This window comes from Corylus avellana, chromosome 1, assembly GCF_965113065.1.
Source record: "Corylus avellana chromosome 1, dhCorAvel1.hap1.2, whole genome shotgun sequence".
Taxonomy (NCBI): domain Eukaryota; kingdom Viridiplantae; phylum Streptophyta; class Magnoliopsida; order Fagales; family Betulaceae; genus Corylus; species Corylus avellana.
In genome coordinates, this window is record NC_142490.1 from 42,640,970 (window position 1) to 42,667,955 (window position 26,986).

Genomic DNA, 26,986 nt, shown 5'->3' on the forward strand with positions numbered 1-26,986 from the left:
GCACTGAATTTCACAAACAAACGGACCCAATAAAATCAGCCACTTCACCACCAACAAACTCCACGCAGACACAAATCTTTCCTTCTCTCTCTCTATCGCTCTCGCTCTCTTCGATTTGTCTTTAAACCAAACCTTCTTCGTCTTCTTCTTCCCAAGCTCTTCTCAATTCAAAATTTTTATTCCCAAAAAGCCCCTCCCTTTGGCCCAAATGCCCAGCACAAACCCTTCAAGATAACACCACCGCCTAAGCCGCCACCGAGAGCAAACACGACAATGATCGTTCGAACTTACGGTCGTCGAAACCGAGGCATTCCAAGAACTTACTCCGATACCTTAAACGACGCCGTACACGACTCTCTCTCCCAAGAGAGCCCCCAAGACCAAGACCACGGTCTCTATAGCAGCAGCTTCGGCTTCTCGTCTCAGGAGTCCTCTTCCCGCTGGGCCTCCGACCCGGACCCGTACGGGCTAAATTCAAGGCCAGCTTTCGGAGATTCGGAAAACGGCGTCGTTGGGAGGCCGAAGAAGGCGAAGAGGGTCGCGAAGAACTGTCACAGGCCGTCGATTCCTGCGACCTCGACGCTGATGGAGGCCCAGGAGTTCGGGGAGATGATGGAGCACGTGGACGAGGTCAATTTCGCTCTGGATGGGCTCAGGAAGGGCCAGCCCGCTCGGATCAGGAGGGCGAGCCTGTTGTCTTTGCTGTCTATCTGCGGCACCGTGCAGCAGAGACGGCTCTTGCGGACTCAGGGGTACGTGAATTTTGAGGATTTCTGTTATGGGTTTTGGGTGAAAATGCGATTTTTGATGTATGTAGGGTTGTTTTGCATGTGGGGTTGTGTGGATTTTCAGTTTTGGTTTGGAAACGGGCTGGATTCTTGGATTGATTTATTCGGAATGTGGTTTGTGGGATGTTCTTGTTGGGTTATGCGTTTGCGTGTTTATGGGGTTTTGAAATTTATGTGAGGGGCATTTGGGTTTCAAGTTTTATTGATGGTTGAGTTTGAATTGTGTTCAAAACTTAGTTTGACCAGATCTTGGTGCACTTGCAATGTGTCTAGAATGTGTATTTTGAGGTGTTAACTCTCTTGTTGAGTGATCTTGGCCATAACCAATGGTGGATTAGGTGTTATTGTATCCGAGAGAATACTCTGAATCTTGTGTGGATTTGCAAGATTGCTTGTTTCTTGATTTGCTTTTTAGTTACCTTTTTGGTGATGTAAGAATTTACTCTCTACTTGAGACAATTAGAAGAATGAGTTGCCAAGCTTGCATTTTTTGTATAATTTCTTTCAATATTTGCTGATGATTGGGCTCTTTATAATCAACATGAAAGAACCGTAGCATTTTAGCTTAGCTTTTGCAATTGTTTCTAAGAAAGTCAATAGGGAACTCTTTATCCTTATTTGGAAACTTGATGCAGCTTGACGTTTATCTTGATAATTGAAGACCTTTGTTCTCTCCATTTTTTGAGTATCTGAGACAATGCTATATGCATAAGGATGACAGGGTGGTGTTGTCTTGTCCTGCTTACTAAGTAGCTTAGTTTCTTTTCTCCTTTCATTATATCAAGAATATGGATATCATATCTTCTTTCCATAGCAAAAATAAAAGTTTGTGCAAAATTGGGCAATTCTTACACTAAACATTGAGGCTTATTTTCAGGATGGCAAAGACAATAGTTGATGCTATTTTGGGTCTCAGCTTTGATGACTCACCCAGCAATCTGGCTGCTGCAGCTCTTTTCTGTGTTTTAACCAGTGATGTAAGTGATCTGATGCAAAAGTACAATTCTAGTAAAGTGTAGAGCACTTTTGTTTTGCAAATTGATGAAAATATGATAATTCTGCCAATGAAGAGCATTCTGTATTGATGATCACTGGCCTTTTTGGATTACATGCATTTATTTATTATTATTTTTTTCAAGTATGGATACAAAACTTATAAAAACTTGACCTGCCTAAAGCCTTACATAAACCTGTGATTGCATGAACATACGTTCAAGAATTTGCCTTATGTGTCAAAAATTATAGGCAATAGTGGAATTCTCTTGACTTCAGATGCAATCAGTTCCATTTTCTCAGAAAAAGAAAAAAAATTCAATCAGTTGGATTTAATCTTAATTTCTATCAAAGCAATCGGCTGCAGATTCAGTAGAATGCAATTGTCATGCGTAGTGGGATTCGCTTTGGTGATTAAGGTTTAGATCTTATGTATATTAAAAAAATATTGCATCATATCTCTCTTGTGACATTTTCAAATGATGTCATGTTACTTCATCTCAACAGAAAAATTACAAAGAGATCCTATCTCTGTTGATGCTGTGCAATAAATAAGGGGAATCTATGCAAACTATTTATAGACGTGGAACATATTGAACATATATGTGAATACTGTTTGTTATCAATTGAGTGCTTCAATCCTTCCCCCCCCCCCTCTCTCTCTCTCTCTCTCTCTCTCTCTCTCTCTATATATATATATATATATATATATATTTACTATTATTTTTGTCTTTAGTCATATACTAGCATCTTTCAATCATTTAGAAGTTTAAGTGCTGGCATATTACTTTGTTTATTCACTTTTCAGAATTGACCTTCATTTTTGGACATACCTTTCATCATAAAATTACAGTCATGAAGACCTGACTAATTGCACTATTTCAGGGTCAAGATGACCACCTTTTGGAATCACCCAGTTGCATTCGTTTTCTAATCAATTTGTTGAAACCGATGGTCTCAATGGCTACTGAAGACAAAGCACCCAAAATAGGGCGCAAGCTTCTAGCATTTCGTAATGATGCTGATGTATGTCGTGAGACAACGAAAAGAGTAGATTCCAGTTCTGTCGCTATTGTTTCCAAGGTTCAGGAAATTCTTGTAAGTTGCAAAGAATTGAAATCAAGTGGTGAGAATGATGGTGGAGCTGGGAGGCCAGAGCTATGCCCAAAATGGATAGCTTTGCTGACTTTGGAAAAAGCTTGCTTAACCACCATCTCTCTTGAAGGTAATGCAAATAATTAGCCCCTACTGTTTTCTGTATTAGAAGCTTCAAGTTATTATTATATTAGTTTACCATGATGGTGGTTTCCTATTGAGTTTGATAAGGCTTTCGCCTGTTTTTGTTTATTTTGGTAACACTATTCTGATCCAATCCATTCAAATAGATCTCCAAGCCATAAAGGCAAGAATCTTTTGCATTTTTTATGAATTGGTAGAGCTAACCAAGTAATATCTTTAGTTGCTGTTGAACTATAAATTATATGTCATATGTATCTTCATAGGGTACCATCCTTTCATAATTTATTCCTTTTATGTTGTTAAATTGTACATACCTTTTGTTTTGTAGATTAAGCATTGGTCTGATTATTAGTAATTAAAACTTGGGATGAATACTCCCTTCCTAGGTGTATTATTGTGAAGTAGTTTGATTGCAAGAGAGATCATCTAAACCATTTACATGTTTTTGTGGCAAGAAAATCATGCAGATCTTCTCAAGTTGTTACTTTAAGTGCTATCAAAATTTGGGAGTTTTACCAGCTGGAAATTGAATTAAGATTTTCGTTTGTTTTAAACATGCAAATTCTTTGTTCTTGCATTTATTTGAAGAGTTTATTGTCTGTTTTCTGATTTTGTTTCTTTGTTTTCTTTCCTATTGAAAGTTATTTCAGAATGCCTGTAACTGCATTATTATCATTTATCAGTCTACTTTAAACTGATAATTATTACTTGAAGACGAGTTGTTTGCTGCTCTTGTAAATTAGAGATCTGTATTGCGGTTTTCCTGAACTCCATTTTATTCTTTTCACATCTGTGATAAGTTAAACAATTTTTGAGATGCTAGTACTTCACTAGGGAACAAATTGTCGAACTTTGTTCTTTTCACTCTGGGTAGGGATCTTTGTAATCCTTAAAAAAAATGTTATTTTGTAGATAGGTAAACCATCATGCTCTTTTGTATCCTTATCAAATCACTTTTCTTTTCTCTTCCACTTTTCTGAATGCTCATTTGTTTTTATTTGGCTTTGCATCGATTTAGAAACCACTGGTGCAGTAAGGAAGACTGGAGGCGATTTCAAGGAAAAGTTGAGAGAGCTTGGAGGACTTGATGCTGTCTTTGAGGTTGCCATGAATTGTCATTCTGATATGGAGGTGTGAGCCTGTACGTTTGTTTGATCTCATTATCTGTTTCATTATATTATAAACGGAATGGTTTGAATAAATGAGAAAAAAAGAAGAAGAGGTAATAGTGCTCTGATTTGTGAAGCACATCTAGTTATCAGGGAAAATAATTGTGAAGAACATGTTTCAGTTGCTGTTTCTTGCTCCAGTTAGTTCTGTATGAGAATTTGTTGTTCAGTTTCTGAAATGAAAATTTAGTTCTTTAATGCATATAATGGTCAAGAAGGAAAATAACGAAATCAAGATGGGACTTCGTCAGAAATTCTGCATTCCTTCTAGTTGTCAAATGAGCAGCAGTGCTCCCATACTCGATGTAGCATTGCCAATTTTCTTTTGTGTTCCCTCACATCTGTTTGTCTTCGTTTATTAAGCAATGAATCATGGAATTCTTAGTGCTAATTGAACAGTACTGATGCACAGTGATCATCTGCCTGTCCTGCAGACCTATCTAGCGCTAATTCTTGATTCCAATTTCTCTTATTGAGTATGACATGAGTATGCCTCGATACAAACTCATACCTTATGCCATTTCTCTATGAAATCTAGATTAGTGGTGGCACATTAATATCGTTGGTTTTTCTTGATAGGCACCTGATTTTCTGAGTATTGGTTGGTGCATGCCATAATTATACAAATAAAATTGATTTAATGTATATTCTCTCCAGTTGGTTTCTAAAGAATTGGTGGTGTTTGATTACTATGTGTGGAAGCTCTCAAACTTGCAAATATCATTTGCAGGGTTGGATAGAACATAGTTCACCTTCTACCCAGAATGTCAAGAAAGACCTGAATCTGCAGATTTTGATGTGGCTATTGAAATGTTTGAAGATAATGGAAAATGCCACATTCCTTAGTAAAGATAATCAGGTAAATTGAAATGTGATTCTGATTCATCTGTTTCTTTTTATTTTTAAGAAATGTGCTTTTGGCTGCTTGATTTTTCTTTGTCCACCTCATGGTTTGTAAACCTCAAATTGCATTTTTATGTTGCATTCTTTAGGTTTCCTGTCTCTTTCTTTCTTCATAAGTCTCTTAAATGGATTTTTCCATAACAGAGTCATTTACTTGGAATGAGAGGAAACTTGGATCCATTGGGAACCCCACTATCTTTTGTAGAGCTCATTATAAGTCTCATCAAGGTTCTTTCAGGTAATTTGACAATAAAAAGGGTTGCTTCTTGTATCAAACTACTACTTCTGCCTTGTTTGTTATGTGGTGATCACAACTACTTTTAATGTTCTTTGGTCTATTTTCTTTGTTGCATGTGGCACTTCATAATTTCTTTTGATCTCGTTTTCTTTTTGACAATTGATGGCTTTGATTTTTAGGTCTTTATCTCTTTAGAAATTCTTCTGCCGCCTCCATTGATGACAAGTCTTGTAATCTCTCCAATGGGACTGGTCATGCTTTTGAATTGGCTTTATTTGAAGACAACAAAGGTACTTGGTCGCCAACTGCTCTCTCTCTCTCTCTCTCTCTCTCTCCTGTGTGTATTTTTGGAATTTGGATCCCATATCACAATATGTGACAGCTTGTATGTTTGGTATAATTTTTGTAAAATTTGTCATGAATAATTGAGGTTAAATTTGAATAAGAAGAGCAGTTGTATATATCTTCTCTTCATAATGTGCAAACAAGAAAAGTTTAGTAAATCTGTACGAGATTGCTCTTTGAAGATGTCAATTGTAAACCAGCTCATTAGTAGAAATAGTTAATGTTTCAATAGTTTAACTGAATAAGCGGTCAATTATAACATCTTCTGGAAATTATAAACATGAAAATAGGATAAATAAGCAACCAAATTCATGTTTTAACTGGCTTTTGATTTTGTAATAATTAGTCAGCCACGGATACGAAGGCTGTTGTAATCCACAGAGCCTTGCCCTGCTGAGAAGATGTACAATAGATTACTTTTTTGATTGCGTGTCAGTATCATGCATGGTGGAGTTTGAAGGAGGATGCTGTGTTATTGAGAAAAAATAAAGATTGATGTGGGTGATTCATATCATTATACAAGTACCATTTTATGTCAATTTCATCACGTCTCATTATATTTATAAAAACGTATTTATTTCCTGGAAAAAGAAGTCTTTCATGTTATCTTTATGAAAAGAATTATTATTATAATTTTAATGGGCATAAAGAAGCGTCCAGTAAAATTAAATTGACAGCTTCTGGCTGCTTGTCAGTTACTGCTCTGTAATCCTTAATATGACAAAATTGTGTTGACCTAGATTTTTAAAATGTTCTTCTCATTGCAGCTGGCAGCAATGAGACTTTTCCGGTCAATTCCTCTAGAAAGTGCTGTAGCTCAGAGAGGACCTCCACACAGAAGAGCTTCAATGTATCTGACAACAGCCAATGGTTGCCAGTTACCCGGTTTGATTATTCTATATCTAGTTCTGAGACTACCAGCACATCTATGTCTGATACTTGTTCACTAAAGATAAGAGTCAGTTCTTCTACGTCTGGCTCGCGAGGTGGGACTTCAAGGGGTTCAAATAGTGGAACATTTGTAACTGATAATGGTTCCAGCAAGCAATTTGGTCCTGGTAAGAGACCGAGCTTTCTGGAAGATGCCAAGCTTGAACTCTTAGAGAACAGCCAGGATCCTTTTGCTTTTGATGAAGATGAGTTTGAGCCCTCTAAGTGGGACTTATTATCTGGGAAGCAAAAACCATCTCGAAGTCGAAAAATTGGGGTAACATATAGAGAACTGGAAGATGGGTGTCAATCTCAGTTTTTAATGAGCCAACAAGAATCAAGTAATGATGGAAAGAATCATGGCCATGAACTCTCCCGTCCAAATGCTGTTGATGAAGAGGGTTCCAGGCTTCTAGCTGACTGTCTTCTTACTGCTGTTAAGGTATTCCACTGTTTTAATATTTGAACTTTCCATGTTTCAGTTCTTACCTTTTGTGGTTCTCAATGTTTACTTCTATGTTATCGAGTGGAGCATGTTTATGTTATCGGGTTTGTTGTCTGGATGCTACATATCGGACAATGTTATTGTTAGAACATCGACGTTTCTGCACCTTCAGTCTTCCTGGTACTGTTAATACTGTCTTGTGTTTTAACAAATGAGATGTCTTCTGTAGTGTGACTTTTGGGTTCTTTAATATGCATCAGCTGATTTATTGTGGCGTTCAGTTATGGAGGATGATCATTTCATCTAATCGTGGGAAATACCGAAATATGAAACTGATTTATGTGGTTTGTGTTGAGACAGAGTATGTATAAATTTTATTGGTGTTCCTTGTTGGCAGGTTCTGATGAACTTAACGAATGACAATCCTGTTGGCTGTCAGCAAATTGCTGGCTGTGGAGGGCTGGAGACCATGTCTTCTTTGATTGCTGCCCACTTTCCTTCATTCAGTTCATCCTCATCTCCCTCTAGTGAGATAAAAGAGAAAAGTTCAAGCATTGATCTTGACCACCAGAATGATAGACATCTGAGTGATCAAGAGTTAGATTTTCTTGTTGCTATTTTGGGCCTGCTTGTGAACTTGGTAGAGAAAGATGGACGTAACAGGTTATTACTTCTTATTTGTTTATCCACCTGCATTTGTGTGTTGTTCTTAGAGATGTCGGTACTTTTAATTGCCATAGTGATTCTACTATGCATTTGTCTCCTCTCCCCCTCCCTTTCCCTATTCTTGTTCAATTTATATGTTTTGGTCAAGTTAATTGCCAGTACCTTTTCCAATTTTTGTCTGTTCATTATTTCCTTGATTGTATTATTCCTTGGCATATTAATGCCAGTCACTGAAAGCTTGTCTTTCTTTGTTCTTGTGAATTGCTAGTTTGCTTCCATGTAAATTTTATCCGTACTTAACAATTAGGTTTCCTGCAGATCACGGCTTGCAGCCGCTACTGTTCCTTTGCCTGGCTTGGAAGGGTTTGAAGAAGAGAGTCAGAGGGATGTAATCCCGCTTATGTGCTCTATCTTTTTGGCCAACAGAGGAGCAGGCGAGGGAGCTGGGGAAGGAGAAGATATGCCACTGGTGAGTGGACCAACTGTTCAAATTTTTAAGAAACTGACTGTTGAAGTATACTATAGCTACCTTGAAGGAGTAGAGTTAATAGGGAAAGCAAAAGCAAAAGAAGAAAATATCTAAAGGACTGAAAAACACATTTATTTACAGGGTAGCCAGAAGGGATCTGATTTTAGTTGACACCTAAATCTGCATAGTGTTTCATGTTACAGAATGACGAGGCAGCTCTGTTACAAGGAGAGAAAGAAGCTGAGAAGATGATTGTAGAAGCTTATTCAGCCCTTCTTCTAGCATTCCTTTCAACTGAAAGGTTGATTTGCCATTTTAAAATTCTCTTTTCTGTTAATTCATTTTCATCTCTGCTTTTCTCAAAGAGAAGTTTTATTTGCTGTTTACAGCAAGAGTGTACGCGATGCTATTGCCGACTGTCTCCCAAATCACAACCTGTCAATTCTTGTACCCGTGTTGGAGAGATTCGTGGTATGTTTTTCTTTTGACTTGTAAGCCCTAAAGTAGATGAAGCTTGAAACTAGAGATAAATCAATAGTATGATGAAATCTAGTGTATTAAGAAATAAATTAATGAGGACCATCTTATTGTTTTAGCTTATAACATTATGAGGACACCCTTTGGGCTTTAGAGTATTCGACACGATTTGCTGAATACTCGACATTGAATATTTTCATCAAATACTTTTGCTGCTGACCATTTAACATTGTGGACACGATCAACAAACCCGAACTTTGTACCCCCAGTGATATATAAATTATTGCCAAACTAATGATGTCCATGATGGACTGGTTGAAACCCTTGAGATTCCACTATAATAATATGATTTTTGTTTGTTTCTCTTGCACCAGGCATTTCATTTGACGCTGAACATGATTTCTCCGGAAACTCATACAGCTGTGAGTGAAGTAATTGAATCATGTAGGGTGCCATGATGGCTTAAGAGAGAGAGAGAGAGTGTACAGCCTCAACGTTTCTTTCCTGCATGCAGCAGTGTTTTCACGACTACCAATTGTCACAACAAGATTCCTTGCGGATGCATACTACATCAAACTGACCACAGGCCTGTGATATATAGTCTGATTGATCCTTCTGTTTGTCTTTTTTCTTTCTTGTTAGGCTCCTTTCCTTTTTTTGTTTCTTTACTAGATTGTATTCTTTTTTAGCTCTTTTTGCACCATTTGTGCAGGTTGAGCCGCTTGTATACGAAAAATTGATAGTAGAATGAAAGATTCAGTTTGTACCTCATTCATGTACTCTGTTAGACCCATGCTGTCCTCAGACGAGATGAGTCACCCATCATGTTCGGACCCAATCCATTCCCATATTTGCATTGCATGGTCCATGGAAGCCACCACACCTTTAGAGGCTTTCTCAGTGATACAAAGGCCTGCCCATGGAAGACATAAACCAAAGAACTAACAACCTCCAACATGAATCTTAGAAGATTTATTGCTCAAAAACTTGGATCTAACCAAAACTATTAAAACAAAAAGAATCTTCGTGATTGCAGCAATCAAGCATTCAATATTTTTCAAATTTTTTTATAGTTGGTTTTCGAATGACATATCATCATTTTATGATAAATTGCATGGAACGATGCATTATTTGGAAATCAACTTAAAAAAAAAAAAAATTTAGTTAGTGTAAATTTATATTTATCTAAAAAAACTATTGCTTTCCGCATGGTTGTCCATTCGAAGGAATAGTCTTTTTGCTTTTTTGTATGACTAAGAGAATTAAACATGATGATCTACAAGACAATAAGAGGGAAAAAAAAAATGATGGCCAAACATCCACAAATGCTAGGATCCATCCTTTCAAATGGACCATTCTCACTGAAACCTAAAGCCGACATGGTCAAACCATAGAGGATGGATGTGCACACTATTTCATAGCTTTCAAAGACAAATATCACATATTACATTATTATTACTCCGTTCAAACAAACAGTTGTAGACAGTTGTAGCGTCTGTACAGCAAACTCTTATTGAAAGCAAACCTCAGCCTACAAGCCGACAGACAGACAACTCACTGTAATTGAAGTGTCGATGATCAGACATGTTTGCTAAGGAAGGAGAGGAGCAGCTGATTCACCTCATCAGGTGACTGCTCATGAACAAAATGGGTTCCTTCAGGCAAAAATATGATCTCCAAATTCGGGACAAGCTCTTTCACCTTTCCACTTTTGACGAAATCCTCCAAGCCTGGAAATTTGAGGACATAGTCCTTACTACCCATTATAAAAAGTGCTGGAACTTTAACAATTGGATCCGTTATGCTGAAGTCTTCACCAAATGACCTGTTAATCCATAACATCAACAAAAGTAATTAGCAAAGCATCCACTACCCACTAAAGAACTTAGCCGATTTAGCAGGGAATGGGACTCCTCTTGCAATGGCAGACCTGATGCAATCACAGTGGTCTAGCCTTTGGGAGATGATGATAATACTACTTGGTCACTTGTGTTGAATTAGGATCAGTTCATTACCTATATGGAACTTGCAATGCAGTTTGGAATCCAGATTTCTCATACAAAGCTCCATAAGTTGCGAGATCCTCCTCAGTGAACCAAGGCGGAAGCGGAGTAGATGGATCGACCAAATCCAAGATCTCCTGGTTTTCTGCAGCTACTGGTACTTCACTTCTGGAAAAGAGGATATAAATCTTCCTTACGACTGTTTTAGCATCGAAGCGCCCGAAATCGGCTTCTGCTCGTCCAGGCTCCTGGAAAGAGTATTGCAAGCAGCTAAAGTTAATGGCGGACTCATATCCAAATCTTAAGAGAGGAAAGTACAAGTATACCCGCCATCTTGAAAGGTAGAAGCCTTCAGGAAGGTAGTTATGGTATGTAGAGGGGCCTGGAGGGATATGTGGCACTCCCATTGTTACAACTCCCAAGACCCTGTTAGGGTGGAGAAGGGCAAATAGGTAGGCAGGCCGAGCTCCAAAATCCTTCGCAACAAGAAAAACCTATGCACATAACATGGGGGAGAGAAAGAGTCTAAGAGAGTTGGCATGCAAAAAGATCTCTCGATAGGAATTTTCTTTGCTCATTAGATTGTGATTAAATCTTTTGTGGGTGTGTGAACAAAAAGGGGAACAAGATCCTCTCTAGTTCATTTGAATTGGAGAGTATCCGGTTAGTTATATTTGAATGATATTTTTGTCTTTTCACTTTTTAAGGGGACATGAATAGAATACTCTCAATTTCAATCATATTTGAGGGCTATTATTGCCTTTTCACTTTACGAGGAGACAAAAATACCCACCGGAAGAGGAGAATATCTTGTTCCCCTTTTTGTTCAAATATAACTATCCAATTAGTTAGATTGTGATCCTAATTCCAAAAATACTCCTCCAATATAACTAACCGAATATTCTCCGGTTCTAATTCACAAATAGGTTACACAAGCACATGACCATTATTCTATTTATTTTTTTTATTTTTTATTTTTTATTTTTTTGATAAGTAGCACATGACCATTATTTATACACAAGCACATGGCAACCTAACATTTGCATCTCTTTACAAGACATTTCATGGGCCAACATAACATTTTCAAGTGTTTTCTTATCAAGCAAACAGCAGCAAAAACTGAAAGCACCATTATATCTATTTTTCCTGAAATTCATTGTCAATAACCAAACAAACAAATTCTAGCAACATAATACAATACCTTGGGAATTCCGAGGGCATCGAGAATTCCAAGGAGGTCACCGAGAAAGTCATGAAACGAAGCCTTTTCGGGTTCGGGTGGTGGGTCGGAGAGTCCGTACCCTCTGTAATCGGGCGCGATCGCTCGGAACCCGGCGTTTGCCACGGCGATCATCTGGTGGCGCCACGTGTACCATATCTCCGGAAACCCGTGTAGGAACACGATCACCTTAGGACCTGAGGACACAAAAGAAGGGTGTTAGATTGCATGAGCGATGTGGGGTGTAGGATAAGACTAGAAAATGAAGATTTGTATGCATTGGATTTTCATGACCAGTTCCGATCTCGGCTAAATGGAGCTTCAGTCCTCGTACGTCGATGAACTTGTTCTGGATTTTGTCCATTTTCTTAGAAATGCTCTGTTTACCGACTTCCACTGAACTGGGTCTTCTTTTCCTCTTCCTCTGATCGTTCTTGGGTTCTGTTTTGTCCTCTAAGGTTCTGTTTGACTTATTGATGTTGTTGTGTACCCTTCTGATTTGTCCCCTTCTCCTCCTTTCGTTTGCTCTGGATTTTTTTTTTTTTTTTTAGAGTATTGTTTTTGGAAGATATTTTTTAGAATAAATTTGGTGGAAGAATTTTACATATTTTACATAATAAAATATGAAATTGAAAATTTGAAAAATTTGAAAGGATGGATTTTACATAATAAACTCTAAAGTTTAGCCTTAGCATTACCATATTTTATAGCTTATTGCTCCAATGATTAAGGTTGGTTTGAAATTGCGGTTTTAATAAGTACGATTTTAAAAATTGCGTTTTTTAAATTGCTACATTTTATAATCGTAAAGGCGTTTGGTAAAACATGTTAAAAAGTTTTTATTTTATTTTATTTATTTATTTTTTTTATATATCAAATATTTGTTATGCAAAATCGTAATTTTGGTTTAAATTGACATTTTTTAAAATAAGCAATTCCTAGCCTGCTAATAAAAAACACAGATTTTTTCTTCTTATTTTAAATTAAGTGCTTTTTAAATCACAATGTCAAACGCTTTACGTTTTGCGATATCTTTTAAAAATACAGATTATTCTTGCGAAATCGCAATCCCAAACGCACCCTAAGTCAAGTATCATTTTATGTTTATAATATGGTTTGGATTCTTTACAAATTTTAATTGTACTTGTATCTTGATTTTAGCTAATCTCAATTCTTAGTGATTTCGTCTCCAAAGGTAACTTAATTGGTTGAACACTACGCCTTATAAAGCAGGTCACTAGATCGAATCCCACTCTTTCTTTCCCTCCTCAGTCCTCTCGTGTAGACATGTTAAAAGAAAAAAAAAAAAAAAAAATATATATATATATATATATATATTAAGATGGAATGAATAACATCATCATCAGACACCAAAAAATCCTTTCAATCAAAAAAATATTGAATGTTTTACGAGAAAAAAAGGTGCAGTAAAATGAAATGAGAATGGTTTCTCTAATACCAGCACCGGCTGACCATTTAGCGAGATTGTGTGCATGTCAATTAACATTATGATGTCCCTGTAACTCTTTTCCTTATTCAATTAAAAAAAATAATAATAATAACATTGTGATGAATTTTACAAAATTAATTTTGAGGTAATTATTCGGAGGAGACCATTTCTTTAGACTCCGGTTTGTACCTCAATGGCATCTGCACCTGCTTGAATAGCCTGACATATGGGCTCAGAAGTTATGAACTTGGAAAACATTAGTGGTCCAATCCAAATAGAACAGCCAGGGAAATGTTTTCCTTGTATGAAAAAGATGTTTTCCATCTACTGTTAAACCCTTTAAGTATATGCCTCGTGTCTAGACCACCTCAGAGATATGGGCAATTTTAGTCGGATTCTCAGTAATTTGTTATCTGGCAGCAAATGTGAGTCTCTTTATGGACCCATCTTTCTAAACAGATGGATGGACCATCTAAGACAAGTTCGGATGGATGAGTTTCGTAAAAGTTCTTTCATATTTGCTGCATATTGCTAGTAATTCGAATAATAAATTTTTTTGAAAATCTCGAATTTTAGAAAAAGGGTTGTAGGACCCATCCACCCTGAGCAGCCTAAGATGTAGGTCTCACCTGCCTAGGACAAGGTAGGCCCTTCTCTTAAACTGCCAATTTCTGTGAAATTCGAATAATCTAATAATAAGGGATCCTCATCCGTTTTAGTCTTTGTATAACACATTTCAAATGCTTGATGTTCAGATTTTACAAGTACACAAGTAAAACTCGAAGCTGACAACTAACCTTAACTGAAGTGTCGATGATCAAACATGCTTGCTGAGGAAGGAGAGGATTAGCTGATTCACCTCATCAGGTGACTGCTCAGGAACAAAATGGGTTCCTTCAGGCAAAAATGTGATCTCTAGATCGGGTACAAACTCTTTCACCTTTCCACTCTTTATGTAATCCTCTATGCCTGGAAATTTGAGGATATAGTCCTTACCACCCATTATCAAATGTGCTGGAACTTTCACTGTTGGATCTGTTATTTTGAAGCTTTCACCTGACCTATTGATGCACAATATCAACAAAAAATAATTAGCATCCTTACCCTACTTACAATCTAACCAATTCATCAGTAGTGAGATTCCCATCACAATTGCAATCTCAGTCGTCTATACTCAACATTACTCCACAAAATTGTCACAACCACTGATTCAATGAACAACTATAATGTTCCTTGCTTTCAGAAAATGATGCTAGCAATTCTAATGTTTAATCACCACTTATTCTAAAAGTTTAACTTGATACGAAATGAAGAATTTAATCAGTAAAATATTTAACTAAAATGACATAGTTTGAATTCAAGACTTTTGTTCTAATATCATGTTAAAGTAATAAGTTGCAGACTTATGGGCCAGAGGGTAAACAACACAAAAGTGAAGAAGCAGATCCTCTTAAATATAAGAGATACTTCTTGGTCACTTTTGTCAAATTAGGATAAGTTCATTACCTATATGCAATTTGCAATGCAGATGGGAATCCAGATTTTTCATACAAAGCTCCATATGCCGTGAGATCTTCCTCTGTGAAACAAGGTGGAAGAGGAGTAGATGGGTCCACCAAATCCATGATCTCCTGGTTTTCTGCAGCTACTGGTACTTCACTTCTGGAAAATAGGATATAAATCTTCCTTACCACTGTTTTAGTGTCAAAGCGCCCAAAATCCGCTTCTGCTCGTCCAGGCTCCTGAAAAGGGTTCAAAGACATGAAGTTTCAAGCAGGTAACAAATGATGTGAAACCTCATCAAGGTAGGGCTCTTTGGACCCGCCTTTGGAGGGTAAACACTAGATACACGACCCTACCCGCCAGAATGGTGGTATAAGGTAATCTAGGAGAACTCATAGTGCGGAATCAAACTCAAGATGTCTGAGTCTATGGATCATTCTAAGCCCGCCCCTTGACCACTAGGCTGCACAGTGCACCCTGACGGGCAACGGTGCATTCATATCTGAAACTTAAGATAGGAAGGATCTGTATACCCGCCATCTTGAAATGTAGAAGCCTTCGGGAAGGAGCATATGGAATGTAGAGCGCTTTGGCATGAAAGGCACTCCTATTGTTAGAACTCCCAAGACCCTCTCCGGGTGAAAAATGGAAAATAGGTAGGCAGGCCGAGCTCCAAAATCCTTTCCAACAAGAAAAACCTATGCACATAACATGAGGTAGAGAAGTGAGAGATTAAAATGCAAAACAATCTCTAAATAGGACTTTTTTTTGCTAAATGTTAGATTGTGATTTGTCTTTTGTGGGTGTGAGAACAAATAGATTATATCTCTTAACTTTATAAATAGGCTTTATCACCAAAAAACAAAGAAAATTATGATTTAACTTTATGGTTCAGCCTTTGTATTGCGTTTTGCAGACCAACATAAGCTTGAAAAATAAGTCATAAACTAACTAATATTGCTCTCCATAAAGATAAACAATTGCCAAACATATATAAAACACAATTATGTTCGATTTACCTGTTCCAGACAAGTGAGTTTTACTTTCTAAGCTGCCTGAAACAGGGGAACTTTACAATCCCTCTCTTAAACTGTCCGAACTGCCCGTATATCTAAGTTATTCAGACAACAGGATCATCATCCTTAAATTCAAACCATATCTATTTCCTAAAAAGTTAAAAACTTAAGACATAGACCAAAAATAGCCTGTAGCCGAAACATTTTAGTGTTAAAAAAAAACACAAAAAAGAGGACACACAAAAAGCCATGTGGCATGTGGGTCAGCATCCTTGCTTTGCTTTACACCCTTAGAATTGAACCTTGATTGCCTCAAGCTTCCAAGCAACCAGTTGCAGATTACTCAACATTATCATAAATTTTCTTAGCAACCAAACAAACAAATTATAGCTATAAATATACCTTGGCAATTCCAAGGACATCGAGAATTCCAAGCAGGTCACCGAGAAGGTCATCAAAGCCAGCCTTTTCGAGTTCCGGCGGAGGCCCGGAGAGTCCGTACCCTCTGTAATCGGGTGCGATCGCTCGGAACCCGGCGTTTGCTACGGCGATCATCTGGTGGCGCCAGGTGTACCATATCTCCGGAAACCCGTGTAGGAACACGACCACCTTAGGACCTGAAGACATGAAAAAAATAAAAATAAAGGAAGGGTGTTAGATTGAATGGGGTGTAGGATAAGATTAGAGAATGAAGATTTGTAGCATTTGATTTTCATGACCGATTCCGATCTCGGCAAAGTGGAGCTTCAGTCCTCGTACGTCGATGAACTTGTGCTGGATTTTCTCCATTCTCTATAGCCTGAGAGCTGAGAGCGTTGGTTTACTGCCTTCCACTTAACTGGGTCTCCTCCTCTTCTTCTTCTTCCTCCTCAGTTCTAACTTATTATCAGAGCTAGATTCTCTTCTGTCCTTCTTGGGGTGTTTGGAAATTAATAAAAAAAAAAAAAAACAGAAGTATATTTTTATAAAATAAAAAAGGAATATATTTATTTGATAAGAGATATGTTATAAAAAGACCATATTTGACCATATTTGATGACGTGGCAGATGAACATGTCATTATTTTTTATTTTTTATTTTTGTCACAAAACCAAACGAAAGGATTGAAATATCCTCTCCCCATCAGACGTGAGGTTTCCCTCTCCCTCTCCAAACCCTAATCTCTCTCCGACGAGTCTCCGACGACGACAACTCTCTCCCCTCCGAAGACAATCCGAAGACGTCAACCGAATTTCTCTCTCCCACAGATCCGGTGCTCTCTCTCAAATCCACCGTCGCCGGTGCTTTCTCTCAAATCTGGAAGGCGTCTCTCCTCCACGATTATCACTGCAAGAAACTTAAGGTACATAAACCCAGAACCTCAACCCAAAAAAAAAAATTATATAAATTTAATGTGAATACTTTATTTATGTTTCCCTAAATTATGGAATCAGCATCTTTTAATTTGAAATTTGAAATTTTAAAATTTTGGCATAGTGAGTTGTGAGAAAACTAAAATAAAGTCAAATAAATGAAGGATGCGGCGTATACTTCTATGGGCCAAGAATGGGGTTTTTATTGCAATGAAGCATATATATATATATATCACGAGTCTATGAATGCGTGAAACAAACAAAAGTTGGGATGAAATCTAATTTCAGAAGTCTTCAGGGACACATCTGAAAAATAAGTAAGTTTGGAAGCGCTATAAGTTCGTACTGTGTCTAGATTTAAGCTACTTTAGTACCTTCAATCCCGTCGATCCAAACTTTCTCGAGAGCCCAGCTAAACAAAATCCGTGTGTTTTCTCAAGAGTACGTCACAAGTACGAGAATCTGAGATTCATCAACGTAGTCTTCGAATGAGGTATGTATCACAATCTATGCCCAATTTACTCGCTAGGGTTTGTTTTAGATTATGTTTATGAGAAATTTAGCTCCATGGGATTAAAAACTACCGATCTTTGTGATTTTCAGGGTCCTGTTTGGTCTGCTTTGAGTTTTTTTGTGTGTTCAGTATTAGAAGTGGATTTTAGGTAATTTTGTATATATTTTTTTTTAATGAACACCAACTTCTTTTGTTTTTTGTTGTAAATTTAGGTTTAACAAAGTGGGGAATTACTTGGGTATGTTGTCGATGATTTTGTTTCTTAAAAAAAAAAATTCCAAAATTCAATTGCATAGACAAAAAAAATGGTGGGCATGCTTGAATTCTTTGTAAAAGTGGGCTTAACATGTCGTGCAAGTCTTTTATGGATGCTAGAGCATCTAAATCCATCTCAAGATTGTCTCAAGATTGATTTTTAACTAAGGTACTGTAGCTTTTGGGTTCAGACATGTTTTAACTAGTTAACAGCTAGGAATATTAAGGATAACTTTTTGTTTGGTTGCTTTGAATCTGTGAAGAAGGGAAGGAAATATATATTTGTCCAATTATATATCATGTTGCATTCCCAATCCATAATATGTTGCCCCTTTGATGGATTCTATAACATATAAATGGACATGGTTACCTGTATTGTATGGACATGTTTGGAGGGCTCTCGCTATTACTGGAGAAAATATCAGTAATCAACATATTTGCTTGTTATTTGGAATATCAATTATGATTAGTAATTTTAAAGATTTTTCTTTTTCGCTTGAGAAATTTGCAAGATGGCATTAATATCTAAGGGCAGTGATTGGCAGCACGCGGCGAGCGTGGCACGCCCACGCACGCCCGTGCAAATTTTTTTTTTAAAAAAAATTTTTTTTTGCACACGGCGTGCTGTTTTCATTTACCCAATATCTAATACTTCTTATGTTTTCTATTTCTTTTCAGTGTAGTGAATTTGGGACTTTTATTTGTCAATGACTAGTAATAGGACAAAATAAAAAGAGTGAATGATTAAGATTATAGGGGGATTGCATTTGTATGTGACATAGAGCATAACACTGTGCATCCTGTGGCTGAGGGGTTTTGGCAGACTAAACTAGAAATTCCACATGTATGAATAGCTAGAAACATAAAAGTCAATGAACACTGGAATTGATCCAACTGATTGCACTTGTATAGTCAATAAATAGAATTAGTCTATACAATTCATGATGAACTTGAGAGAGAGAGCGAGAGAGAGAGAGAGAGAGAGAGAGAGAGATTAGCTGTGTATCACTTTGATGTTCCATTAACATAATTGATTAAAGAATTCGGATCTACTAAAATTCTTTAGAAAATAAAGTTAAATGGTTTTTTGCCGTTAGATTGGAAAAAGTTGTATGTCATTGATCTTGTCTCTTTGCATTCTAATAATTTTTATGGTTCATAACAAAGCTATGATATATCTTGTGTACATATTCAACTTTGTTTCTTTTATCAACCATTGCGCTAGTTAATTAACACTCCGCAACTTTTTCAGGAGGGAGTAACTATCACAGTTTATACAAAGATATAGAAGATCATGGCAGACCTAGAAAATTTGCTCCTGGAGGCTGCAGGAAGAACCAGTTCAGCAGGCAGAAACCGGAACTCACATCCATCATCTAGAAGGCGACGTGAAGGTTCATATTCTGATGGTGGAAGTGACTCTAGGGATGATGACTCGGATGACGATCGTGGTTATCCTAGCCGAAAGCCTTCTGGATCCCAAGTTCCTTTGAAAAAGAGGTTGGACCCGACTGAAAGAGATGATGATCTGGGCAGCCAAGAAGAAGGCGTTGATGGGGGTGTTTCTGATCGTGAGGGTGACACCAGTGATGAATCTGATGTTGGGGATGATCTTTACAAGAATGAAGATGACAGGCGAAAGCTTGCACAGATGACTGAACTTGAAAGAGAGATGATCTTGTCAGATAGAGCATCCAAGAAAATTGATAAGAATTTGAGGGAGAAAATAAGATCCAAGCGGGAGAGTGGAAAGACGACCCAATCTCGAAAAGAGACTCCACTTCTTCCACCATCTCGTATGCGCTTGTCAGCTAGATCTGCTGATCGGTCAGCTGCCAAGGATGACGCATTGAATGAATTGCGAGCAAAACGGTTGAAGCAGCAGGACCCTGAGGCTCACCGTAAGTTGAAAGATGCATCTAGAGGAAGTTCAGGGGGTCGAACTTTTTCACCAAAGCGAAAATCCTTCAGTAGAGCAAGTTTGAGCAGCTCTAGTCAGAGCGAGAGTGAAAGTAGGTCCCACAGTGATGATGATGCGTCAACAGGAGATGCTGCAATGATTGACAGTGATGACGAGAGGGGCATGCTGGGGTCTGATGTGCCATCTTTTGATGATATAAAGGAAATTACTATCCGGAGGTCAAAACTTGCAAAATGGTTTATGGAGCCATTCTTTGAGGAGTTGATTGTGGGTTGCTTTGTGAGGGTAGGAATTGGGAGGTCAAAGTCTGGGTCTATATATAGGCTCTGCATGGTTCGGAATGTTGATGCCACAGAACCTGAACGGTCGTACAAACTAGAAAATAAAAACACATATAAGTATCTAAATGTTGTTTGGGGCAATGAAAGCTCTGCTGCTAGGTGGCAGATGGCTATGGTTTCTGACTCTGCACCACAGGAGGAAGAGTATAAACAGTGGGTTAGGGAGGTAGAACGAAGCGGTGGTCGGATGCCAATCAAACAGGATGTGTTGGATAAGAAGGAGGCCATTCAAAAAACCAACTCATATGTTTACTCAGCAGCCACTGTGAAGCAGATGTTACAAGAGAAAAAATCTGCTTCGTCTAGACCATTAAACATTGCAGCTGAGAAGGACCGGCTGAGGAGGGAGTTGGACATTGCACAAAGCAAGCATGATGAGGCTGAGGTGGAGAGGATCAAGACAAGATTGCAGCAATTAGATGCCTCCAGGCAAACACAGGAGAAAGATTACAAGGCTATTAGGCTGGCTGAGATGAACAGAAAGAACAGGGTTGAGAATTTCAAAAATGCGTCGGAAATGAAACGGGTAAACACATCTTTGAAAGCGGGGGAGGCTGGTTATGATCCCTTTTCAAGGAGATGGACTAGGTCAAGGAATTACTATGTTGCAAAGCCCGGTGGAGGAGCCGCCTCCGCTGTGGCAAACGATGATACTATTGGTGCATCTGCCACTGCAAACGGTAATGTGGCTGGAGATAAGGTAACCTCAGAATTTGGCTTGGAAGCTACAGCCGCAGCCTTAGAAGCTGCAGCTGACGCGGGGAAGTTGGTTGATACTAGTGCTCCTGTGGATCAAGGGACTGTGTCAAATATTCTGCATAATTTTGAGCTGCCGATTTCATTGGCTGCACTTCAGAGGTTTGGTGGCCCGCAGGGAGCTCAGGCTGGATTTATGGCCAGGAAACAGAGAATAGAAGCAACGGTTGGATGCAAAGTCCCGGAGAATGACGGAAGGAGGCACGCCCTGACCCTGACAGTTAGTGACTATAAGAGAAGAAGAGGGCTTCTCTGAAATGCTGTTCCACAGTCATGTCAGATAAATGACTTCATTATGTGCTTTCTTGAGTCAAATTGATTCAGTAATTGCAGATTTGTAAGGTAAACACTTGTGTCCTCGAACAATTTTTCTTGCACAAGCTCTCCTCATATTTACTTCTATTAGGTTCTGTTTTGTGGAATCCAGCTTTAATGGTCATAATCAATCCTATAATCATTTTGTATCTGCAGAAACCGAAGATTTTAGTTGAAATAGAGTTGGAGAAATTCAGATATTGAGGTTATGTCTACTTGTCTTTTCTCGACTGATGCTGTGCCAATGGAAATTTTAGTTCTTTTTTGTGCGAGCGTGCATTGCTGGTGATTCCCCATTTCCAGTTTCCACCATCTTCTTAAAATAAGCACATCATTTGGTTGCCAATCTCCTGCTACAAGTTGTTTATAGCAATTGCTTTTGTGCGAGTGTTGACTGCTTTCTACTTGGTCGAAGATTTTATAGAAGTCGCAAAAATGCCTTAAAAGAGTACGACAATCCAAAAAAGGACATCAATGCTTTTGCCTTTCTCAGGAAAACAACATTTCACGTGGTTCTATAGAAATGAAAGTCCAAATTTCTTTAGTTTTAAATAAGTCGAATCCTGATTAGGGTTTTAGTTTCAAATACTTTGGTTTCACTTTCTTGAGCAAGCACTTCCAAGTTGTTGAAAATGGCAAAGGGATGTCGATGAGAGACTGAAATTTTCTGTTATTAGGTTACTCGAATTTTTAAAAAAATTTAGATAGTTTAAGAAATGAAGGTTGTGGGGTTTACCTGTTATGGACTAATAAGTCTCACATCCTAAGTTATTTGAGGTAAGTGGGTTATGCAGTGCAGCCCCTTCCTTAAGCTATTCAAATTTTACAAAAATTTGAATAGTCTAATAGCAAAAATTTTCATCCCGCCAAGGGAAGCAAGTTAAGTCCGAAATACATGGCTTGACTTCAATAAATTTTGTTAATTTAGGCAATTTGACACCTTTACATCCTTATCCTCAGCTACGCCGAATGATTTTCAGTGTGCATGCCTATCGAGTTAGGGTATTATAGCTTTTATTACAAGTTTTTATAAATTGACATGTAGTCTATTTTATTGCTTAATTTTTTCATCACTAAGTTATTGTTAGGTGAGTTTGTAAGAGAATTGTAATAAAAGTTATAGTATCCCATATTTTTATAGATAAATTTTGGGTAAGAAAAAGGATACTTAAGGGACAGTAGTTCCCCGAGGGATTCAAAATCAAACTATTTATGAGCCATAATTATTTATCTCTTATTGAATATCTCTGAATCTCTCTTTATCATGATTGATGTGAATTACTGTGAAGAGTCTCTCTCTCAGGCATGTACTCCATTGGAAGTACTTCATGGTTGATAAGTATTACTAATTATGGATTATTTTGTCAATTTATAAGAAATTTTGTAGTATTTTAACATAATTTTGTTTTTATTAACCTTCCTTCACTCTCATGAATCTCATCCTTTGATATTTGTTTTTCTTTTGCTCTTATCCTTAGAACCTTTGTCTTGTTTTCTTGCACCATCTCTAGTTTGAGATTTTCGATTATTTGTAAAAGAATTATTTGACCATCTATCCATCTTCCGAGAGTATGTTTAATAGGTTCCATTCACTCTTCTCCTTTACATATTTTTGATTTGAAAAAAAAAAAAAAAAAAAAAAATTAATATTGAAATTTTTTTCACATATAACATATAAGAAGTAATTACGTGACACTAGTAGGTAAGGAAGCCAAAAACCATGACTGAAAATACTGACAACTTAGCATGACCACTGTATAATGGATTTAGGTTCCTTATATTGAAACTCAATTTTCAGTAATTTGCTATTTGAATTGTTAATAATTCGGCTAACAAATACAAACAGAGATTTTATAGAGTCCACCTCTCTAAACAAGTAAACGAGTTACTCGAAATTTGTTTGAACAAGTAAGCCCCGTAAAGACTCTCACTGACCGAATTACTAATAATTGGAATCTTGATTGAGTCATTAATGAAATAAAAAATGCTCATTTGTATTTTGGTGTCAATTTTGAGTTAAGTTCTGCTGAATGTTAAAAGGTGAATAAATACATGGTAACTCAACGAAAATGTATTAAGATAAACGCAAAAATAAAAATACATTATGCAGCTAAATAACCAAAAAAAAAAAAAAAAAAAAGGAAAAGAGAAAAAAAGAAAAAGAAAAAAGAAAACCTGAAAAAAGAAAAGAAAAAGTTGAGCCAACAGCCAACTTAGGCAAAGCTTTCAATGCTTCTCTCTCTCTCTAAAGCTGGTTGGGGAAAGAAAGCAGTCCCCTTTGTCTTTGGCTTTCAGTATATATATGTATATATTTATGCAATTTGGTTCCCAATGTCAAAAACACAACCACTTTTTTTTCGGATATTTTGCCGCCTCCGCCATTGATGTTTTTCAAGTTCCCCCGCAGCTACTACCAGCTTCTCGCCACACCAACACAAAGGACGACCACAATCAAACGAGTTTGAACAAAAACCCACTTTAGTACAGACAAGCATGACCATGTACGAATATTCCACCAAATCCTCTGAGCCTTTCCTGCTCCATCTTCTTCACCAATTACAGGAACTGAAGAGATCTGTCCTAGCTCTTCTCCTTTGCTTGCCCACCTCGCTTTTTGCTCTCATTCTTCTTCTCCTCTTGGCCTACAATGGCTTCTCTGTCTTCTACCTTCACGTCCCTTTTCCGGCCAAGTCCCCGCCGGTGCCCGCCAATTTCTCACCGGGATATTCCGCCGGAGAATCAGTCAGAAAATGGTCTTCTTCTTCTTCGTCGTCTTCAAAGCTAGCTTCTTCAGTGATGTATGCAGTGAAAGAGGAACACCCAACTGTGATTTTGAAGACCCATTTGCTCCGTCTGCGAAATTCACGCTTTTCATTCATACCCATCACCAATTCTTCGAGTTCCAGGTCGAGACGGGTCCGGAAGCACAAGCGCAAGCTCAAGAGCGTGCTTTCTGAAGCTCGGTCCAGTCATTTTCCAGCAAGAATTTCCGAATTCTTCGCCGGAAACTCTACTACTCCTTGTAAGTTTCGATTCTTTATGACTAGGATTTCGTTAAAGTCATTTGGTGATAGAGAGGTTTTAACTATGGAGAGCTTGTTTAAGTCTCACCCAAATGCTTGTTTGGTCATAGTCTCAAATTCAATGAAATCAAAGAAAGGAAGTGAAATTCTAAGACCCTTTTTGGAAAGGGGCTTTCGGGTAATGGCTATTGATCCTGATTATGATTATCTGTTTGAGAATACTCGCGCGGAAGCTTGGTTTGATCGGTTAAGGAAAGGGGATGTTGATCCTGGGGAGGTTTCTTTGGGTCAAAATCTGTCTAATTTACTTAGACTTGCTTTGTTGTACAAGTTTGGTGGCATTTACATAGACACAGATGTTATAGTTTTAAAGAGATTCTCAAAGTTGAAGAATGTGATAGGCGCACAGACAATTGATCTTGACACTGGGAATTGGAGTCGGCTGAACAATGCTGTGTTGATCTTCGACAAGAATCATCCACTTCTTTACAAGTTTATTGAAGAATTTGCTCTAACTTTTGATGGGAACAAGTGGGGGCACAATGGTCCTTACTTGGTCTCAAGGGTTGTTTCCAGGCTAAATGGAAGGCCTGGATTTGATTTTACTGTATTGCCACCCTCTGCATTTTATCCAGTTGATTGGAGCAGGATTCAAAGTCTGTTTCGGGGGCCTAGAGATGAGCTGCATTCAAAATGGTTGCGCAGAAAGTTGAAGCATATTCAGTCACACAGTTTCTCTGTTCACTTGTGGAATAGGCAGAGCAGGGAGCTGGAGGTTGAAAAGGGAAGCATAATCAATTCTATAGTGTCCAAATGTTGTATCTTCTGCAATTCTTCCATCTCAAGCTTGTAGCCATGGAAGAATTAAGTTTGACAGTTTGTAAATTGTCTTATGCAATGGACCAACTTGTTCTATTTCACCATCATAGTCCCAGAAGAAAGCATGTTGGGAAATGATGACCTTTTTTCTTCTTTAAAATCATCCCTTATTCATACATAGTCAATAAAGATCTTGGTTTAGCCCTTTAATTTGTTGTACTTGTATCTTTCTATAAGATCCAAAAATGGAAAAAAAGAAAAAAAAAAAAAAAACACATAATTTTAAGATTCAATGTTTATGTTGTTCTTGAGGATGGCAATTCAAGTCTGAAATAGAATTTTATTGCTTAAGAAAATAAAGAAAGAAGCTTCATTATCATCATCTTGAAGGCCATTTGAGATAAGTTCGATGCGAAACTCTTGTAAAAATATGGGCACCAACTGTCTTTCTGTTCGGGTGGGTAACTTAAATTATTAGCAATCGAAACAACAAATTATTCGAATATGTCCGAAGAAGAGTTTTAGTCATTGTTTGTGAATCAATATTAATGAGTTTTTCTCACCCATGTGAAGCACACAATACAATATATATACACAAGTCAAACACACATTAATGGCACACTGTTTTGCTTAGATTGATGCAGGATCATTAATCCAAGAATTCCGCTGCTAATTAATTATGTTATCTTATTGTCTAGCTCTTAGGTAAGCACACCATCCTGGTCTCTTATTTTCTGCTCAACACCCACCTTCCCACCTCCCCTTTTGTCTTCCAAGAAAAAAGTAAATAAATAAGCAAGAAAAAGAAAGGGTTGTGGATCTTGTACGAAGTTGCATCAGATTCTAAACTTAAGGTAATGGATTGGGAAATAAATATATTTTCTAGAATTGTTGCCATCAAGATTCATGGGACCATATCTAGTTTGGTTTTTGTTGTTTTGTTCTTTGTTTATTTTTTTATTTTTGGAAAGAATTGCTTTATCAAAGAATAAAGTTAGTGAAAAGGGTAAATGCACTAATATGGAGGTCGATATAAATGACGAGGTTGGTTTGGCAAAACCTTTTAGAGGGTATTTATTTTGCACTTTTGATATAAAGGTAAAAAAAAAAAATTACCCTATTAACAAGTTTCATGTAATTCTTTTGGGTTTCAGGAAGAGCACACGCACCTGTGGTGATCAATCTACTGTCAACTATCCCTTGGTTAGTTGAATCACAAGCTTCTATCTAACTATTTGAAACGTGACACCTCAGGGATGGGCTTAGCAGGGCTTATCTCAAAGCATATTCATCATAAATAGCTGACAAAAAATATTAAACAAATAAATTAAAAAAATCAATGTAAGAAGAGAGATCAGCTTCCAAGTTCCACCCATGGGCCATGTCAATCGACTACACCATTTGTTTATTGCATACTCAACCTTGCATTAACATGGATATGTACTAAAAGACCGTTAAGAACACCATTCCAGTCATAGGGGTGGTTGGCTATCTCTAAAAGTCAATTAGTTTAAGATGGCCGATAACCTTAATGGTAAAATGATATAAATTTTAGGTAGAACTCACCTTTGAAAATCGGCTTGCAAGGAAAGGATGTCTAATAACTTATATACACATGGTCAAGATTAGACTTACCTATGTGGGAACACTAGAATTATAACATACCATCACGCTCTGCAGCCGACGTCCACAACAGCTTACTCTATCAAAATTGACTTGATGGTAGCCATTTCTCTTTTGGCAGCTCCACTCATCTATCATTATTCAATGACTTAATACTATGCTCATAGATAGTACCAAGACATTTTAATCTGGCATATAGGTCGCTTCCTTCGTG

General features: G+C 37.5%; 5 protein-coding genes across 10 annotated transcripts; 3 read left to right on the top strand and 2 right to left on the bottom strand.

Moving 5' to 3' along the window:
• Positions 1-47: 47 nt before the first annotated feature.
• LOC132168680 (wings apart-like protein 1) lies at positions 48-9,437 on the top strand. The gene is made up of 13 exons (XM_059579691.2): positions 48-752; positions 1,666-1,765; positions 2,667-3,006; positions 4,039-4,151; positions 4,920-5,048; positions 5,237-5,330; positions 5,510-5,620; positions 6,443-7,047; positions 7,448-7,713; positions 8,035-8,185; positions 8,389-8,486; positions 8,575-8,656; positions 9,037-9,437. The coding sequence occupies exons 1-13, from the start codon at positions 274-276 to the stop codon at positions 9,118-9,120; spliced, it is 2,652 nt and encodes an 883-aa protein (XP_059435674.2). The 5' UTR covers positions 48-273; the 3' UTR covers positions 9,121-9,437.
• A 605-nt stretch (positions 9,438-10,042) lies between these two features.
• LOC132171305 (epoxide hydrolase 2) lies at positions 10,043-12,340 on the bottom strand. Its single transcript, XM_059582589.2, has 5 exons — positions 12,179-12,340; positions 11,867-12,081; positions 10,992-11,159; positions 10,678-10,913; positions 10,043-10,487 (listed from the first exon to the last, which is right to left on the bottom strand). Exons 1-5 carry the CDS (start codon positions 12,246-12,248, stop codon positions 10,241-10,243), a joined length of 936 nt encoding a protein of 311 aa, XP_059438572.2. The 5' UTR covers positions 12,249-12,340; the 3' UTR covers positions 10,043-10,240.
• Positions 12,341-12,387: 47 nt separating this feature from the next.
• Positions 12,388-16,784, bottom strand: LOC132171306 (epoxide hydrolase 2). Of its 3 annotated transcripts, none has more exons than XM_059582592.2 (6): positions 16,573-16,784; positions 16,256-16,470; positions 15,371-15,535; positions 14,841-15,076; positions 14,132-14,395; positions 12,388-12,411 (listed from the first exon to the last, which is right to left on the bottom strand). In XM_059582592.2, exons 1-5 carry the CDS (start codon positions 16,640-16,642, stop codon positions 14,152-14,154), a joined length of 930 nt encoding a protein of 309 aa, XP_059438575.2. In that variant the 5' UTR covers positions 16,643-16,784; the 3' UTR covers positions 12,388-12,411; positions 14,132-14,151. The 3 variants fall into 3 exon arrangements, with proteins under 3 accessions (XP_059438575.2, XP_059438574.2, XP_059438573.2); XM_059582591.2 differs by lacking the exon at positions 12,388-12,411 and adding an exon at positions 13,219-13,553; XM_059582590.2 differs by lacking the exon at positions 12,388-12,411 and having other exon boundaries at positions 13,561-14,395.
• Positions 16,785-16,946: 162 nt separating this feature from the next.
• Positions 16,947-21,572, top strand: VIP5 (plus-3 domain-containing protein). 3 transcript variants are annotated; one of them, XR_009438987.2, is made up of 3 exons: positions 16,947-17,195; positions 19,227-21,334; positions 21,464-21,572. XR_009438987.2 is itself a non-coding variant. In XM_059581779.2 (2 exons), the coding sequence occupies exon 2, from the start codon at positions 19,269-19,271 to the stop codon at positions 21,246-21,248; it is 1,980 nt and encodes a 659-aa protein (XP_059437762.1). In that variant the 5' UTR covers positions 16,947-17,195; positions 19,227-19,268; the 3' UTR covers positions 21,249-21,511. The 3 variants fall into 3 exon arrangements, 1 of the variants encoding a protein (XP_059437762.1); XR_009438989.2 differs by lacking the exon at positions 16,947-17,195 and adding an exon at positions 17,474-17,698; XM_059581779.2 differs by having other exon boundaries at positions 19,227-21,511.
• Positions 21,573-23,656: 2,084 nt separating this feature from the next.
• On the top strand, positions 23,657-25,359 carry LOC132171753 (alpha 1,4-glycosyltransferase family protein). Of its 2 annotated transcripts, XM_088512038.1 has the most exons (2): positions 23,657-24,329; positions 24,441-25,359. In XM_088512038.1, the coding sequence occupies exons 1-2, from the start codon at positions 23,801-23,803 to the stop codon at positions 25,181-25,183; spliced, it is 1,272 nt and encodes a 423-aa protein (XP_088368164.1). In that variant the 5' UTR covers positions 23,657-23,800; the 3' UTR covers positions 25,184-25,359. The 2 variants fall into 2 exon arrangements, with proteins under 2 accessions (XP_088368164.1, XP_059439128.1); XM_059583145.2 differs by having other exon boundaries at positions 23,657-25,359.
• Positions 25,360-26,986: the final 1,627 nt, after the last annotated feature.

Excerpts from the sequence above, each read along its gene's own strand:
- LOC132171305 (XM_059582589.2), bottom strand. The coding sequence starts at position 12,248 with ATGGACAAAATCCAGAACAAGTTCATCGACGTACGAGGACTGAAGCTC. Across the intron at positions 10,914-10,991 it reads TCTACCTTTCAAGATGGCGG|GAGCCTGGACGAGCAGAAGC; the intron begins GTATACTTGTAC and ends TACTCTTTCCAG. Across the intron at positions 10,488-10,677 it reads GCATTGCAAGTTCCATATAG|GTCATTTGGTGAAGACTTCA; the intron begins GTAATGAACTGA and ends ATGGATTAACAG.
- LOC132168680 (XM_059579691.2), top strand. The coding sequence starts at position 274 with ATGATCGTTCGAACTTACGGTCGTCGAAACCGAGGCATTCCAAGAACT. Across the intron at positions 3,007-4,038 it reads AACCACCATCTCTCTTGAAG|AAACCACTGGTGCAGTAAGG; the intron begins GTAATGCAAATA and ends GCATCGATTTAG. Across the intron at positions 8,657-9,036 it reads CCGTGTTGGAGAGATTCGTG|GCATTTCATTTGACGCTGAA; the intron begins GTATGTTTTTCT and ends CTCTTGCACCAG.
- VIP5 (XM_059581779.2), top strand. The coding sequence starts at position 19,269 with ATGGCAGACCTAGAAAATTTGCTCCTGGAGGCTGCAGGAAGAACCAGT.
- LOC132171306 (XM_059582592.2), bottom strand. The coding sequence starts at position 16,642 with ATGGAGAAAATCCAGCACAAGTTCATCGACGTACGAGGACTGAAGCTC. Across the intron at positions 16,471-16,572 it reads CTTTGCCGAGATCGGAATCG|GTCCTAAGGTGGTCGTGTTC; the intron begins GTCATGAAAATC and ends TCATGTCTTCAG. Across the intron at positions 15,077-15,370 it reads TCTACATTTCAAGATGGCGG|GAGCCTGGACGAGCAGAAGC; the intron begins GTATACAGATCC and ends AACCCTTTTCAG.
- LOC132171753 (XM_059583145.2), top strand. The coding sequence starts at position 23,801 with ATGACCATGTACGAATATTCCACCAAATCCTCTGAGCCTTTCCTGCTC.